This window comes from Myxocyprinus asiaticus, chromosome 44, assembly GCF_019703515.2.
Source record: "Myxocyprinus asiaticus isolate MX2 ecotype Aquarium Trade chromosome 44, UBuf_Myxa_2, whole genome shotgun sequence".
NCBI lineage: Eukaryota > Metazoa > Chordata > Actinopteri > Cypriniformes > Catostomidae > Myxocyprinus > Myxocyprinus asiaticus.
Genome location: NC_059387.1, coordinates 32,229,730 through 32,244,368, shown reverse-complemented (window position 1 = coordinate 32,244,368; position 14,639 = coordinate 32,229,730). Strand labels below are relative to the sequence as shown.

The 14,639-nt window shown below is 37.0% G+C and overlaps 1 protein-coding gene across 1 annotated transcript in view; it reads right to left on the bottom strand.

Annotated features, from left to right (window-relative positions):
* The window catches only part of LOC127434419 (SRC kinase signaling inhibitor 1-like), a 77,826-nt gene that overhangs the window by 23,696 nt on the left and 39,491 nt on the right, over positions 1-14,639 (bottom strand). Inside the window, exons 4-10 of the mRNA XM_051687154.1 lie at positions 8,175-8,376; positions 7,244-7,569; positions 4,244-5,025; positions 3,329-3,412; positions 3,062-3,102; positions 1,026-1,049; positions 63-223 (exon numbers count right to left, since the gene is read on the bottom strand). Of these exons, the coding sequence (XP_051543114.1) occupies positions 63-223; positions 1,026-1,049; positions 3,062-3,102; positions 3,329-3,412; positions 4,244-5,025; positions 7,244-7,569; positions 8,175-8,376 (1,620 nt within the window). The remainder of the gene's footprint in view (positions 1-62; positions 224-1,025; positions 1,050-3,061; positions 3,103-3,328; positions 3,413-4,243; positions 5,026-7,243; positions 7,570-8,174; positions 8,377-14,639) is intronic.

Sequence of the window (14,639 nt, the reverse complement as noted above, 5' to 3'; positions counted from 1 at the left end):
AACATGTATATTAAAACACACACAGAAAAGCCATTTACAGACTTCTGTAAATAAACTCATACCTGTAGTTGGCGTAGTTCAGTCAACTGTTTGCGTAGTTCAACTGTGTGCTGTTGCAGGTCGGTAAGGTGCAGCTGCATTTGTGAACGGGACATCGCTATTGGCTGAGAGACTCCAGTGGGCGGGGGTGGCATTAGAGCCAGGGGCGCAGACGGTGACGAGACTGTCAATCCGAGACAGGAGTGAAAGTCATATACCAAAGTTAAACATAGATGAACTTACACACGTGCAATTTAATTCCAAGGATAATACCTAACTTTGACAACATGTAAAGGTAAAATTAGGCTTTTCTGACAACATATCTAATTTACAACATACCCATTACAGAACAACTGAAAAAAATCTCTGACTCTTTGACTTGATCCTACAGTAGTAGTCACATCAAAAAACAAGCCCAACACAATTCAGTACACACTCCAACTGTTAACATTGTATATTCATGCAACATACAATTAAATTCAGATCCATTTGTATGCATATACATTAAAACTATTATCTGAGAAACACAACGTCTTTTGCCCCTATTTGATCCTTTAAAAACTGGAAAAGGGAATTTTCCATGAATACAACACATACATTCCAGGATATTCCATTGGACAGACATGCAGTCTATACAGTGTCTATAAAAGTATACACTTTCTCACCCACTTGGACTTTTTTCACATTCTGTGCTACATGAATTATTGTCTAGTTAACTGAGGATTACTGAAACTTGTCGACAAAAAACGACTGTATGATTTTAAAGTTAAAAAAAAAATGTATGAAATGAATAGAACATTACAGTCTAAGGGGGTGAATACATTTATAGACACTGTATATACATACAGAGAGGGTTTCCAATCTCCAGGATCTGTGGATCCCTTAATACTAGCATGAAAAACTTCTATGCACACTCCTGACGCAAGATTGTAATGCACGACTCGCAATGCAACACGTGACAGACAATCAAACATACAGTAATATACCTTTTTTCTTTCTAAACCTGCCAGCTGAAATATAAAATGTCACCAGTTAACTGTCCTCAAAATAATATTCACTCTCGTGTACATACACATATAGAAGAAATGCATAAACAAAAATCCTTATAACAACAGGGTCTAAAATTGTTTCATATTTATGGTTAGAGGTTTGTTGAATTCCCCAACCCAAAGTATAAGCAATAATAATAGCTCTGGCACCACTAATTATACAACAGATCTACGTACTTACATTACTAATGGCACTCAAATCATGAACAATATTGTGGGCTATTGCCACAAAACACAAATAAACATTAGCTAATGTAAAACAATTAATATGCACATCATTTTAAGACTGATCATATTGTGTTCCTTGTGGACTTGTACTGCTTCCTACTATCGTTTAGATAAATATCCTTTTCGGCAAAGCGCAATGGCTTCTTATTACCACCATGCATGATGTACTCTGTTAATGACCTATTAATTAATACGCCTATGCTCCATCATTTAATTGTTCTTGTGAACATAATTAGTGTAGGAACAGCTATTTTGAAGCACAATCAGTTAATGGTTTGCTGAGATGTCGCTCTTATCTCTTAGTGCTCACTTGATGACAATAAGATTGTTTACTTAACATTTGTGATGCGTGTTAAACGTTTAAGCGTTAATATGCTCAGGTAATAACATATCTTTTGTTTGTTTGTTTGTTTGTTCGTTCGTTCTTTCCTTCTTTGGTTCTTTCTGTCTTTCATTTGTTCTATCATTTTCTTTCTTTTGTTCACTCTTGTTTGTTCTTTCGTTTATTCTTTCTGTCGTATGTTTTTTTTTCATTCTTTGGTTCGTCTGTTCTTTTTCTTTCTTTTGTTTGTTCTTTCTTTCTTTCATTCTTTTCTTTGGTTCTTTCATTTGCTCTTTCGCTCTCTCATTGTTTTATTTGTCTGTTCTTTCTTTTGTTCATTCTTCTCTTTCATTCTTTGGTTCTTTCGTTCACTTTTTCTTTCATTCGTTTGTTCGAACTTTTGTGCTTTCGTTCTTTCTCTTTCATTCTTTCATTCGTTTGCTCTTTGTTTCATTTGTTCTTTCTTTCATCCATCCATTCTTTCTTTTTTTGTTTTGTCTTTTATTTTTTCTTTGGTTCCTTCGTTCGCTCTCATTCTTTCTTTTTTGTTTGCTCCTTTGTTTGTTCATTTGTTCATACTTTTGTGAGTATGTTCTTTCTTTCTCTTTCATTCTTTCATTTGCTCTTTTGTTCTTTCTTTCGTTCGCTCTTTCATTCTTCATTTCTTTCTCATTCTTTCATTCGCTCTTGATTTATTCTTTCGTTCGTTTGCTCTTTGTTTCGTTAGTTCTTTCTACCATCATCCATTCTTTCTTTTCTTTTTTGTTTTGTCTTTTATTTTTTATTTTGTTCTTTCATTCACTCTCTTTCATTCTTTCTTTGTTCTTTCTTTTTTGTTTGCTCCTTTTTTCATTCATTTGTTCATACTTTTGTATGTTCTTTCTTTCTCTTTCATTTGCTCTTTTGTTCTTTCTTTCGTTCGCTCTTTCATTCTTCATTTCTTTCTCATTCTTTCTGTCTTTTGTTTGGTCTTTAGTTCATTCGTTCATTTGATCGTTCTTTTTTATTTCTGACTTTCGTTTGTTCTTTCTTTTGTTAATTTGTTCTTTTTTTCTTCATTCCTTTTGTTTTCCATTTGTTAGTTTATACATTCTTTCACTCTCTTTCGTTCGCTCTTTATTTTATTCGTTCTCTTTTGTTCTTTGTCTATCATTCTTTCATTTGTTTTTCTCTTTCGTTAGTTTGTCTGTTCTTTCTTTAGTTATTTCATTCTTTCTTTTCATTCTTTCATTTCACTCTTTCGTTCATTCTTTCTATAGATCTTTATTTAGTTCTTTCTTTAGTTCTTTCTTTCATTTATATTGTTTCACGTGATCTTACATGAACTAAGGCTTTAGATAATGACATTTTATATTTTTACATTTAGGTGAAAATGTGTTGAGTTTACAATAAACGTGTCTTTAACACACAGCATGGTACTCACTCTCTGGTGCTGAGCAGTCGCTTGCTGTTTCTGTCTTCTCACTGCAAGAAAAACACTTTTTAATGGAGGACACACCATATATTCACTAACACAAATTGACAGTGATTGCACTTGCACTTACGTATAATTTTAATATAAGTGTTGGAAGCTTGTGAAAAACTTTTATAAACTAATATAATATATACCTAAATTATCTTGGGTAATTGAAAAGTTTCAGATGTGCTAATGATATTTTAACTGTATTGAAATGAACATCAGATTTCTTACGGGCTGTCCGGTCCACGGGTCAAGACACTTTGAACCAGACCAGTCAGACTGGCTATCTGTTTCTCCATTGCCTCCATACGCTCTCTAAAACATGAAATACCATTATACACAAATAACATTACATTAGTATTGAAGTTATTTAAAAATAAAATTCCTTAAAAGACCACCTTGGAATAGAATGAATTTCCATGCTGGTCTAGGCTCATTTATTCTGGCTAGTTTTGGTTTATGCTTGTTAAAGTTGGTTACCACTGGTTTGGTTGTAGTCTAACTGATAGACCAGTATGACCAGCATGGTCTTTCTGGTGATACTGACCAAAGTGGTCTTGCTAGTCAAGCTAGTGAAGTTGTGTTAAGCTAGTTAAAGAAATAGTTCACCCACAAAATTACATTCTGGCATAATTCCGTCAAAATGTATCTGCATATACTTTATAGAAGCTTTAGGATGTATTAGTCACTTGTATGTTTTTAGGATTTTACTATTTTATTATTTTGTATTATTTTGTATGTACTCACTCTCATGTCGCTCCAAACCCATATGACTTTCTTTCTTATGCACTATGAGAGAAGCTCTTTCACACTGGCTTTACATTGTTTATCACAAAAAAACAATACAAGAAAAACACCTTACAGTCATTTCGGGTCATTTCTCATTGTTATTGTACGCCTTCAGAAGACTAGGAATTTGACGCAGGTGTCGCATGGACTACATTTATGATACTTTTTTTTTGCTCTTAAATTAGTCACCATTGTATTGAGGACTGTGACATTCAATAAAACATCTTCTTTTGTGTTGCGAATGTCATATGGGTTTGGAACGAATTGAGGGTGAGTAAATTATGACAGAATTTTCGTTTTTGTGTGAACAATTTCTTGCTGGTTGAGAAGTCTGAGTTGTGAAGAATTGACTCTCACCTGGTCTCTTCGTTACCAGGTAATGTTGAGCCATAAACTGGTAAGGGCCCTCCGTCTCCTCCAGGGCCCCCCAACATACATATCTGCTCCAGCGGCGGCCCCCCAGGACGATTTTTGGTGCTCTCTATGAACACAGTGCCATCTTTACGGAACCCGTGTCTCCTTGGGGACCCACGGCCTGAGTGGCTCCCATATGGGTCCCTGCCGTCAGACAGTTTTTGTGGTGAGGCTGGAGGTAGGGTGCGGAAACCCATAGTAGCATATGGATCCGCATATATGGGTCCTCCGTGCCTGTAGAGGGCGCCCTCGAGCTCACACTGTAATGCGGCAGCAGGGAAGCCACCAAGAGAGCGTACAGAGCCGCGGCGGTATGCCAGAGCTTGCGGTGATGCCACGCTGAGCCGAGGATCTTGTACGAGTGTGTACGGGTCTGCATATATTGCTTCGTTTTTAAGCAACACCATGCTTTTTGACGATGACGTAATTTCTTCATCCGGTTTCACATCACGTCGTTCCAGAATGGCACTGGGGGAGGGGCAAAATGCAGGGTGGGGGTGGCCTTGCTGCTGAGGGGCGTGGCTTACGGAGTGGGCGTGGTGCTGGTACTGATAGGGGTGGAGCTGAGGCGACGGATGCGGGCCCGCGTAAGAGGATGGACGGCCACCCGTGTAGGAAAGGCGAGCTTGCGAGCGCGACGGTGAACCAGATGGAGGCATGGAAGACGGGAGAGTGTTCAAACGCCGTGTAGGAGATGATTCCCTCGAGGTGTACACCAGCTCTCTCTGGAGGAATTATAAAGAGAGAGAGAGAGACAGAATAAGAGGAAGGAAGATGGGAACACTTCAAGTGCAAATGACATGTGACAATAAATTCACCGCATCAGCACATCATGTTTTTGCTGTCATTCACACGCACACATAGGAATGAGGAAAAAATGAGGATATAAAGGAGAAAGGGGAGGAAGTGTCCTTTGTCATCTTCATCATCATCATGGCTTGGATTGAGTGTTAAAGAGGTCTTGACATGAGGAATCACATTTTCCTTGATCATTTGGCATCTAAGAGGTCAATGTACTATAAAAACATACACAAAACTTCCTCCTCACTGCAAAAAGATGATTTATTGAAACCAAGCTGTCAAAACGACTCGTTCTCTGCTTCCTCCACGTTGTGATGTCACATGTGTGGTAGAAATTTGCATCGGACCACCTCCACAACAACACATCAATGCCTACTTTACCTTATTACTTCCGTAGCCCCACCCAGTTGTGGTAAGCAGAGAGAGAGCAGGTCAATCAAGAGCAGAGAGCCAATCATAACAGTGGGCGTTTACTGTCAAGTCTTAAAGAAGAAGCAGCACCATAACCGAGCGCTTCTGACAGAGGGTTAGAATGAGGGTGGAAAATAATCATGTTTTACAAATATATGACTGTTTTTGAGCAAAAACTTTACTAATATTTAACATGTCATGACCCCTTTAAATGAAATTCCATCATCATTTACTCACCTTCACGTGAGATCCACACCTGTATGTCTTTCTTTTATCCTCATCCTCTGATTAGACCAGAAGCCCAACCTAATTGTCATTGCAAAGCTGAGATCCTCAGCTTTGTGATGATATATACATTTCATCATCAACAGCTGAAACATAATTTGTTTCTCATGATTTTTCTGCTGGACTGCAAATTTAGTTCTGGATATCTGAGGTATGACAATGGATTATGTAACCTAGCAAGCTCACAGGCAAGTAAAAAATGGCTAATTTTAAAGAAAACAACCTAAGGTGAGAGCTGATATAGAGTTTGTGGCTACATGTGACTTACAGAAGCAGTGATCTGAGCAGATATGAGGTGTTTGTCTTTGTCAACTCACAGAGATCCTGTATATCATATTTTACCTCATGACTCGTGCAGAGCTTTTCAGTCTTTATTTTGTTATTTTACAGTATGTAACATAAATGCAAAAGTGATGGTATTATATGAAAAGTTCAGATATATATTTATTAATTCAAACATGTACCAAACATATAAAAGATACAACAAAATACAGTTGTTCTTGTGAAAATCTGAGCTACTGAATAGCAAAAAATTAATATACTGAAGTATTAACTACTTTTCAAATAACTGTTTTCTGAATTCATCATGTTTTAAAGGCGGTTATTAATTTTCTGTGTTTTAGCCACTTTAGGATATTGCACAGCATGATTTTATGGAAACGGGGTATTCAAAACGCAAGTTATGAATACTGAATAGCATGTAACTTTGTTCGAGTTCACCTGTTCATTTGCTTTATTGTCCGGGCAGATGTACTGTAAGTTGTAATGTTACATATATACAGTATGTTGTGGATATAGTGATTAAACTCAAGTATAAATAGGATGCGTTTGATTGAGGTAATTAACCGGTTTGTAAAGCGGTTCATTTTGCCATTTTGCAGCTCAAGCGAGGAAATCAACTATATACCTTATTTATGAATAAATTCTTTCTAGATGCTTCTTCTAAAAACAGATGTCTCGTCATATTTTCTTCAACAGTATGTTGTAATTAAATTGTTTTAACTATCATCATGATGCATCTGTTTTGTCTTGTCTTCGTTATTGTTGACGGAAACAAAAAGCCCTTCTTCAACAAACAATTTTGTCAGTAATTTTGTGGACGAGATTAACTGCCTCCACCATGGCTCTAAAATCTCATCAGTCAATATTTAAATATGCTGCATTTTGATCTGTTCCTCTCCCAAAGCCATTGTATTTCTTCCAAAGACTTGGAATATATCAAATGAGTCATATTAACCACTTTATGGTGTTTTTTGTCAGCCCAGCCCTGATCACAGTATGCTTTCATTGTATGGAAAAGAATAGCGTGAACATTCTTCCTAACACCTCCTTCTATGTTCTACAGAAGCAAGCAAGTCATACAAGTTTGGAACAACATGAATGTGTTTAAATGATGGCAGAATTTTACTTTTGGTTGAACTATCCCTTTACAGTACATACACTCACCCGCAGGTCTCCATTGGTAATGTGTCCATGGTGTACGGGGTGGGGTGCGTGTTGTGTGTTATAGTGTGGGTCTCGTATTGGGGCATCTCTGCAGTAAATTTTAATGAGACATCGGTCGTGGATGTCACGAGGGTCCTCCAGCTCATAAAAGATGTTGCGTGCCTCGTCTTTGATGAGAAAAGCCGTGCTGGGTGAACGCAGCACGCCCATCGTCAGTTTCTGAGGGAACATGTGTACGATGAGCGCGTGAAGCGTCTCCATGCTGGTCAGCTCATGAGTGATGTGCACCCGACGCGTCTCGTCACCAAACTGCAAAAATAACACAGCTAGAGAGAGACAGAAAAATGTATTTAGTTGAAATCTCTGCAACTAATTTGGCTTAAATTGAAATATATTATTTGCCACATATTGACTAAGAAATGCCTATATAAAAAGATTAAGCATTTGTTGCTGAAATTTTTTTTTCTTAATTGTTCTTAATTGTCATGAAAATAATGTCACAATGCAAAAAAACTTAAAGGTACTAAAACAGGCTTCACTGTCTTTATGCAAAAAATTATATATATATATATATATATATATATATATATATATATATATATATATATATATATACATTTTATTTTATTTTTAATGACTTTTTTAGAATGAAATTGACCTGGAGATGTTTTCTTGAGATTCACCCAACTGCCAATTAAATAGTGTTTAGGTGTCCCTTGAATGTGTGCGTCAAGGGGACATTAAAATTGGGTCTTTCAGAAATCTTATGACATCACAACCATGAGCTCACTATCAGCCCATTTAATTCCAAGGGTCGGAGATGGGGTGTAAAATGGTCGTGTGAAACTAAATTACAGCTTTTGCATGCTAAATTACATGCTATAAAATGTAGAATGCAACCCCTTTAAAAGTGCAACTGGATGTGTCGTACCTGGTGCTTTCAGTTTAGCTTGGCTGGGTGATCGAGCGAGTGGAAGACTCTGTCTGAGTATGCTGGAGCGACTGAAGCCCAGCGGGAGCTCAGCGTCGGCCATGCTCTCCAAACTCTCTGCAGACGCATAACACAGTCGCCCACCCGCCTGCTCGCCCAGCGTGTGCTGCTGTACACCCGCAGCGCCGCGAGGAGTCCTCGCCTGGAGAGGGAGACAGACGGAGAGAGAGAGAGAGAGACAGACAGATTATCAGTGTGGGTTGGCAGGGAGGGAATAGTCTCTAATTGCCCGTGTTGCAGAATTAGCACTTTTGCAAGGGTAATGAAACCTCTGTGATGGAAGGCAAAAGACCGTGGAGGGAAAATTACGGTGTGTGTTTTTCAGAATTTGTGTTGCTCTAAATTAGTGAAAGAAAACGGTGGGGTTCAAAAGTCTGTGACCAAATATATATATATATATATATATATATATATTATTATTATTATTATTATTATTATTATTATTATTCTTTTTTAAACTGGGATATATTTAGGATTGGGATTAGAAAAAAAAAAAAAGAGGGATACAAATAAAAATTATGACAGAAAGTGAAGGTCACTATTACAAAAGATTAGGCTACAGAAGGGGAGGAGGGGTATCCGGAGTATGGACTGTGACCATAATCAAATCTAGATCTAGTTAGAGATAAAAAAAAAAAAAAAAAAAGTTAATAACCCAGTCCTTTATATATATATATATATATATATATATATTTTAAAAAATGGATTTAGATTGTATCATGTTCCACAGGTTTCCTGAATTTAAAACCAAACCAGTTCAAAAATCAGCTTATTAAAAAAAAACAAAAACAAAAAAAACGTAAGAATCCCACATTTACATGACACATGAACTCATCGAATGTCTCTGCTTTTCACGACAAAACATAAACACACTGTAAGAAATAAAATTGCCTTTTATCCATTTTTTTTTTTTTTTTGAGTAACAGATTCTACAAAATTTTAATTACTTTGCATCTACATGAAAACACATATTAAACCAACAAAGTTCTTCCAAATGTTGCCCCAACTGCCTATAAAGTTGTCTGAATTAACAATCTCATATTGAACAATGTTGCTGATTTGCGAGTTCCCAGCATGCATTGCAATATGAATAAATTATGCAGTAAGTGCTTTAGACTTATTTTTGCTATTTGCTGTTATTGTTGTTTTTTGTTGCCACTGTTAGTTAATTGTTGTGTGATGATATAAAGAGATAATCTTTTAACTTAATTAGGTTTGTTGATTGTCACCATTATTGAGGTTTGTGTGTTAAGGGTTGAGGTCTATTGTGTCAATGTCAAAAAGTTTTGTAGTTGGCTAAACATAAAATTAGTGGTTCTGTCAACAATAACTTTTGCAACTAAAAGCAATGATACTGAGGACAATTATCAAGACAGTGGTTGAGAAAACTAAAAAATCTTACTGCATGGGGGCCTGGGTAGCTCAGCGAGTATTGATGCTGACTACCACCCTTGGAGTTGTGAGTTCAAATCCAGGACGTGCTGAGTGACTCCAGCCAGGTCTCCTAAGCAACCGAATTGGCCCGGTTGCTAGGGAGGGGAGAGTCACAGGGGGTAACCTCCTCGTGGTCACGTGTAGTGGTTCTCGCTCTCAATGGGGCGCGTGGTAAATTGTGCGTGGATCGCGAAGAGTAGCATGAGTCTCCAAATGCTGTGAGTCTCCGTGGTGTCGTGCACAACAAGCCACGTGATAAGATACACGGATTGACTGTCTCAGAAGTGGAGGCAACTGAGACTTGTCCTCTGCCACCAGGATTGAGGTGAGTAACTGCGCCACCACGAGGACCTACTAAGTATTGGGAATTGGACATTCCAAATTGGGGAGAAAAGGGGATAAAAAATAAAAAAATCTTACTTTTCTCTTATTCGAACTGCTGATGACACGCAACTCTACTTGTCTTTCTAGCCCAATGACAACACAGTGACTGCTCGAATTTCTGCCTGCCTGGCGGACATCTCGGCCTGGATGAAAAAGCACCACCTGCAGCTCAACCCAGCCAAGACTGAACTCCTTGTCTTTCCAGCCAACCCTGCTGTTGAACACAACATCACCATGCAGCTGGGTGCAACTACAGTAACGCCTTCCAAAACGGTCAGAAATCTAGGGGTAACCATCGACAACAGACTAAATTTCACAGACCACATCCCAAAGATCGGAAGATCATGTAGATTTACACTCTACAATATCAGGAAGATAAGACCCTTCCTCTCTGAACATGCCACACAACTGCTTGTCCAGTCACTTGTCATAACTAGACTGGACTACTGTAACGCTCTCATTACAGGCCTCCCTGCATGTGCAATTAGACCCCTGCAAATGATCCAGAATGCAGCAGCACGTCTGGTCTTAAATGAACCAAAGAGAGCACATGTTACACCACTCCTCATCTCTCTCCACTGGCTGCCGGTTCATGCACGTATCAAATTCAAGGCTCTGATGCTGGCATACAGAACAGTCACTGGGTCTGCTCCAGCATACCTAAAATCATTTATGTAGAGCTACGCGCCCACTAGAAGCCTGCAGTCGGCTAAGGAACGTCGCTTTGTTGTACCAACACAAAGAGGCACCAAAACACTTTCTCTGACTTTCAGCTTCATCGTACCACGTTGGTGGAACGACCTTCCCAACTCCATCCGTGAAGCTGACTCACTCTCTGTCTTCAAAAAACGACTAAAAACACATCTTTTCCATGAGCACTTAACCAGTCATTAAAAAAAAATAATAATAATTCTTGTTGCACATTAATCTGTTTTGAATACTATTCTGATGGTAGTGAAACTTTGTAATACAGCACTTTTCATACCACTGTCTCCTTAAGATGATTCGCTTATGTTTTCCTCTTTTGTAAGTCGCTTTGGATAAAAGCGTCTGCCAAATGAATAAATGTAAATGTAAATGTAACTGTATTTTGAACAGAAAGACAAAAATTCTATTGTGAAATTGTACAATTTACAACCTCCCCCAATTAAAGAACACTGTTTAAGGTGTTTACATGACTTAACACAATGTCAAACAGATTGATAATTGACAGATAAAAAACATTAGTGGAACTACATGCTTCGAACTGCATGCAAATGTCACAAACGTTTAATCACACACTCCATTTCAAAAAGGAAAATATTTCTACTCACACTAATATCTGTTTCCTTTAAATCTCAGTAAAGTGCATGTGGATGTCTGATTTGTGCAAGTGCATAACAGAGAAACGATACAGTCATAAGAAACTTTCTCAGCATTTATGATTGGCTAAGAAGGTTTGACTGATTTGTATTCTAGCCAGTCAGACTGTGTTAAGAGATGACTGACGGGACAGATGTTGGCAGCTGTGCCCCTGTGTGCCAGATTTCATGGTTGTTAACAGTGCGGAAATACCATTCCAGTGAGAAATGTAATCAGGGGAATTTACCCCAAACACACACACACACACACGCATTTCCACTGTTTCAAACATACACATTACTCACAGACCAAATAAACTTAACAGTTTAGTAATACAATATACTCTATACACATAAATCTAAATACAAACACCACATGAAATTCTCTGCATCATTTACTCCCTCAAATTGCACTCTCTTTTTCTGTCTTTGCGGGTTACATGTTAATCGTTTCACAGTGAGTGAATTAACCTCAATTTCCTATAATAAATTAATTAATTACCATGACAGCATCATGTTCCTGCATGTTTATTGATTGGGAAATGTGTGTGTTTATGCAGACAGACTGGAAGGTTTGCTTTATTGACAGCAAGGGAGTGCATTTCACAACAGTCAAATTATATATTGAATATGTTATACCAATGAGAGTATTATATGACAATAATAATTTTTTGGAATAGGTTGATGATATACATGTATTTCTCAAAACATCAGACACAATAGTGAGCTAGTTTTATATACAAAACCTGAATTATTTGCAAACATATTACTCAACCACATCTTTATATGCATTTAAATAAACATACTGTAGGCCTATAATAAAATAGTCTTGTCCCTGGTTGCTGATTGGTCAGTACAGTTCCAGCCATGATAAAATCCACAATATAGTAACAGCTATGAAACATCGGTTCACCATTTCACTTCACAGCATCCACAACAGGTTTTTTATTTTTATTTTTTTGCTAAGCAACTTTCTGTTACGTCAGGGACTATAGCAGAAGGATTGCATTTATTGAATTTGCTTAAAGAAATATTCTGGTTTCAATACAAGTTAAGCTCTGTCGACAGCATTTGTGGCATAATGTTGATTACAACCCAAATACATTTTGACTCGCACTTAAAAATGGAAGTAAATTGGGCTAATCCGTAAACGTCAATATATTCACTAATTTAAAAGTATAGCCACAAGATCTGAACAACATGCATGTGAACATGATAACCTTTTCTGTGTAAAGTTTTAGCCAATTTTACAACTTCACTGCCATTAAAATGTAATCCCATAAACCCTGCAATCCCACCAAAACAATTATTTAAACAACTTTACAGCTCAAATAATACACAAGTTTAACAGAGCAATTAATGTTAGTGCTATTTAAAAATGATAAGCTTCACATTTCTGCCTTTAAACCCTCCAAAAATTGGCCCCATTGACTTCCATTATACTGTAACCTCAATCTTTCCTTTTTTTAAAGAAAATTATATTTTGTGGTAATCAATATTATGCCACAAATGCTGATAAAAATTGAGCTTAACTTGTATTAAACCCAAAATAAATCTAAATAATTTTTTTTTTATTTATGCTGTTGATTGAGCTTCACTTGTGTTGCACACACAACACTCCTTTAATTTCAATTTATCCAACACACATCCAATGACTAACATGAAACTCTTAAACAACTCTTGCACCAAATCTAGGGGCAAAGCATATACAGATTAAACACAAATAAAACAACATATGACACTTAGGGTGCTTTAGTAAAAAAAAAAAAAAAAAAAAAAAAATTGTGTTGTATGTACAATTCCTCACAATTTTCTAACCCTCAGATAAGCATTTACATATGAATGTGTCCTAAAATCAAGGTATTATTGGATAATATTCCAGGTACATAGTTATCTAGTAGGAGTCCCTTAACCTGAGCAGACAGTCAGCATCTTCTGTAAGCTGTTCCTGGAGTCTCAGTTACTTTAGTGGTTTGTTGTCAGTGACAGGGTCTGCATATGTTTCTGAAGTGACAGCTCCGTGCAATGTCACTCCTGTGGGTTCTCTCTATGGTTGAGCGAGTCACACTGCAGAGCTGAGAGACTCACACATCTGAGCTTGACAACTTCAGTATTTCACAGTAGAGTTTATCATTGAGGTCCATGTCTTGACTGCTTCCAGGAATATATAGTCACACATAGCACCAAGGAGGAAACCGAGGAAATCAGCTCATAATATTGATCCACCTGTCATACAGATGCTAAACGGTTCACCTCGTTCAAAGTCTTTTGATCGATTAATTAGGGAAGAAAAACTTTAATCTAGGACGTTAAGTTAGGCAGTGATACACAGTGATGTGGCTGTAGAGTGCATTGTAAAGAACACTGGGGTGGTACATTATGAGCAAATCAAAGAGACATTATAAGAGGAATTAAAAGGTTGGGTACTACGGGGCTAAAGGCTCCATTGATTTTATTTTCTCCCAAAACACTAAATAGCAAGATAAGACTTTCCTAAACACCTGTTTGTCACTATGAACTGGAAAAATGTCCTGTTCCATGAGATCTTTGCATGTGGTGTCTATTGGTTGATTTTGAGGCAATTTGATCTCATTTTTATAATTTTTTAAAAATGTTACTAATTTATTTACCTAATGAAAATCCCTGAAATTAACACATTTCAAAAATACTTATTTATCATTTTCAGTTTTGTTTAAGGTCAATAAATCAAACATTTTTCAATAACTGTCCAATAAGTCAAAGGATAGCATTTGGGGTAAAAAGCACCCCTGTTGCAGGGGTTAAAGTCCCTTATATTGTGTTTTTAAAGTGGGATGAATAGATTTGATCTGAAAAATGTTCAAAGTGGGCTCACATCGACTCATCCAATCATAATAGAGATTATTTTGTTTACAGAATCCTTGAGATGTAATAAAATGTCAAATGTGTTTGAAATTAACAGGTAATGGTTAATTTTGTTCTGAAGTAGTAATTTTGAGTAAGGATCATCTTAATTTGTCAATTTTGTAAATGTCTTTAAAAAAAAATAAACCTCTAGGTTACAGTGAGGCACTTACAATAGAAGTGAATGGGGCCAATCTTTAAACGTAAAAAGACTTTTTTAAAAGTATAGCCGCAAGACAAACAATATGCATGATAACATGATTTTAATTAACCTATGCTAATTAACCTTTTCTGTGCAAAGTTATAGCAAATTTTACAACTTCTTCGCATCATGACATAACACCATAAACCCTAATACGACCCA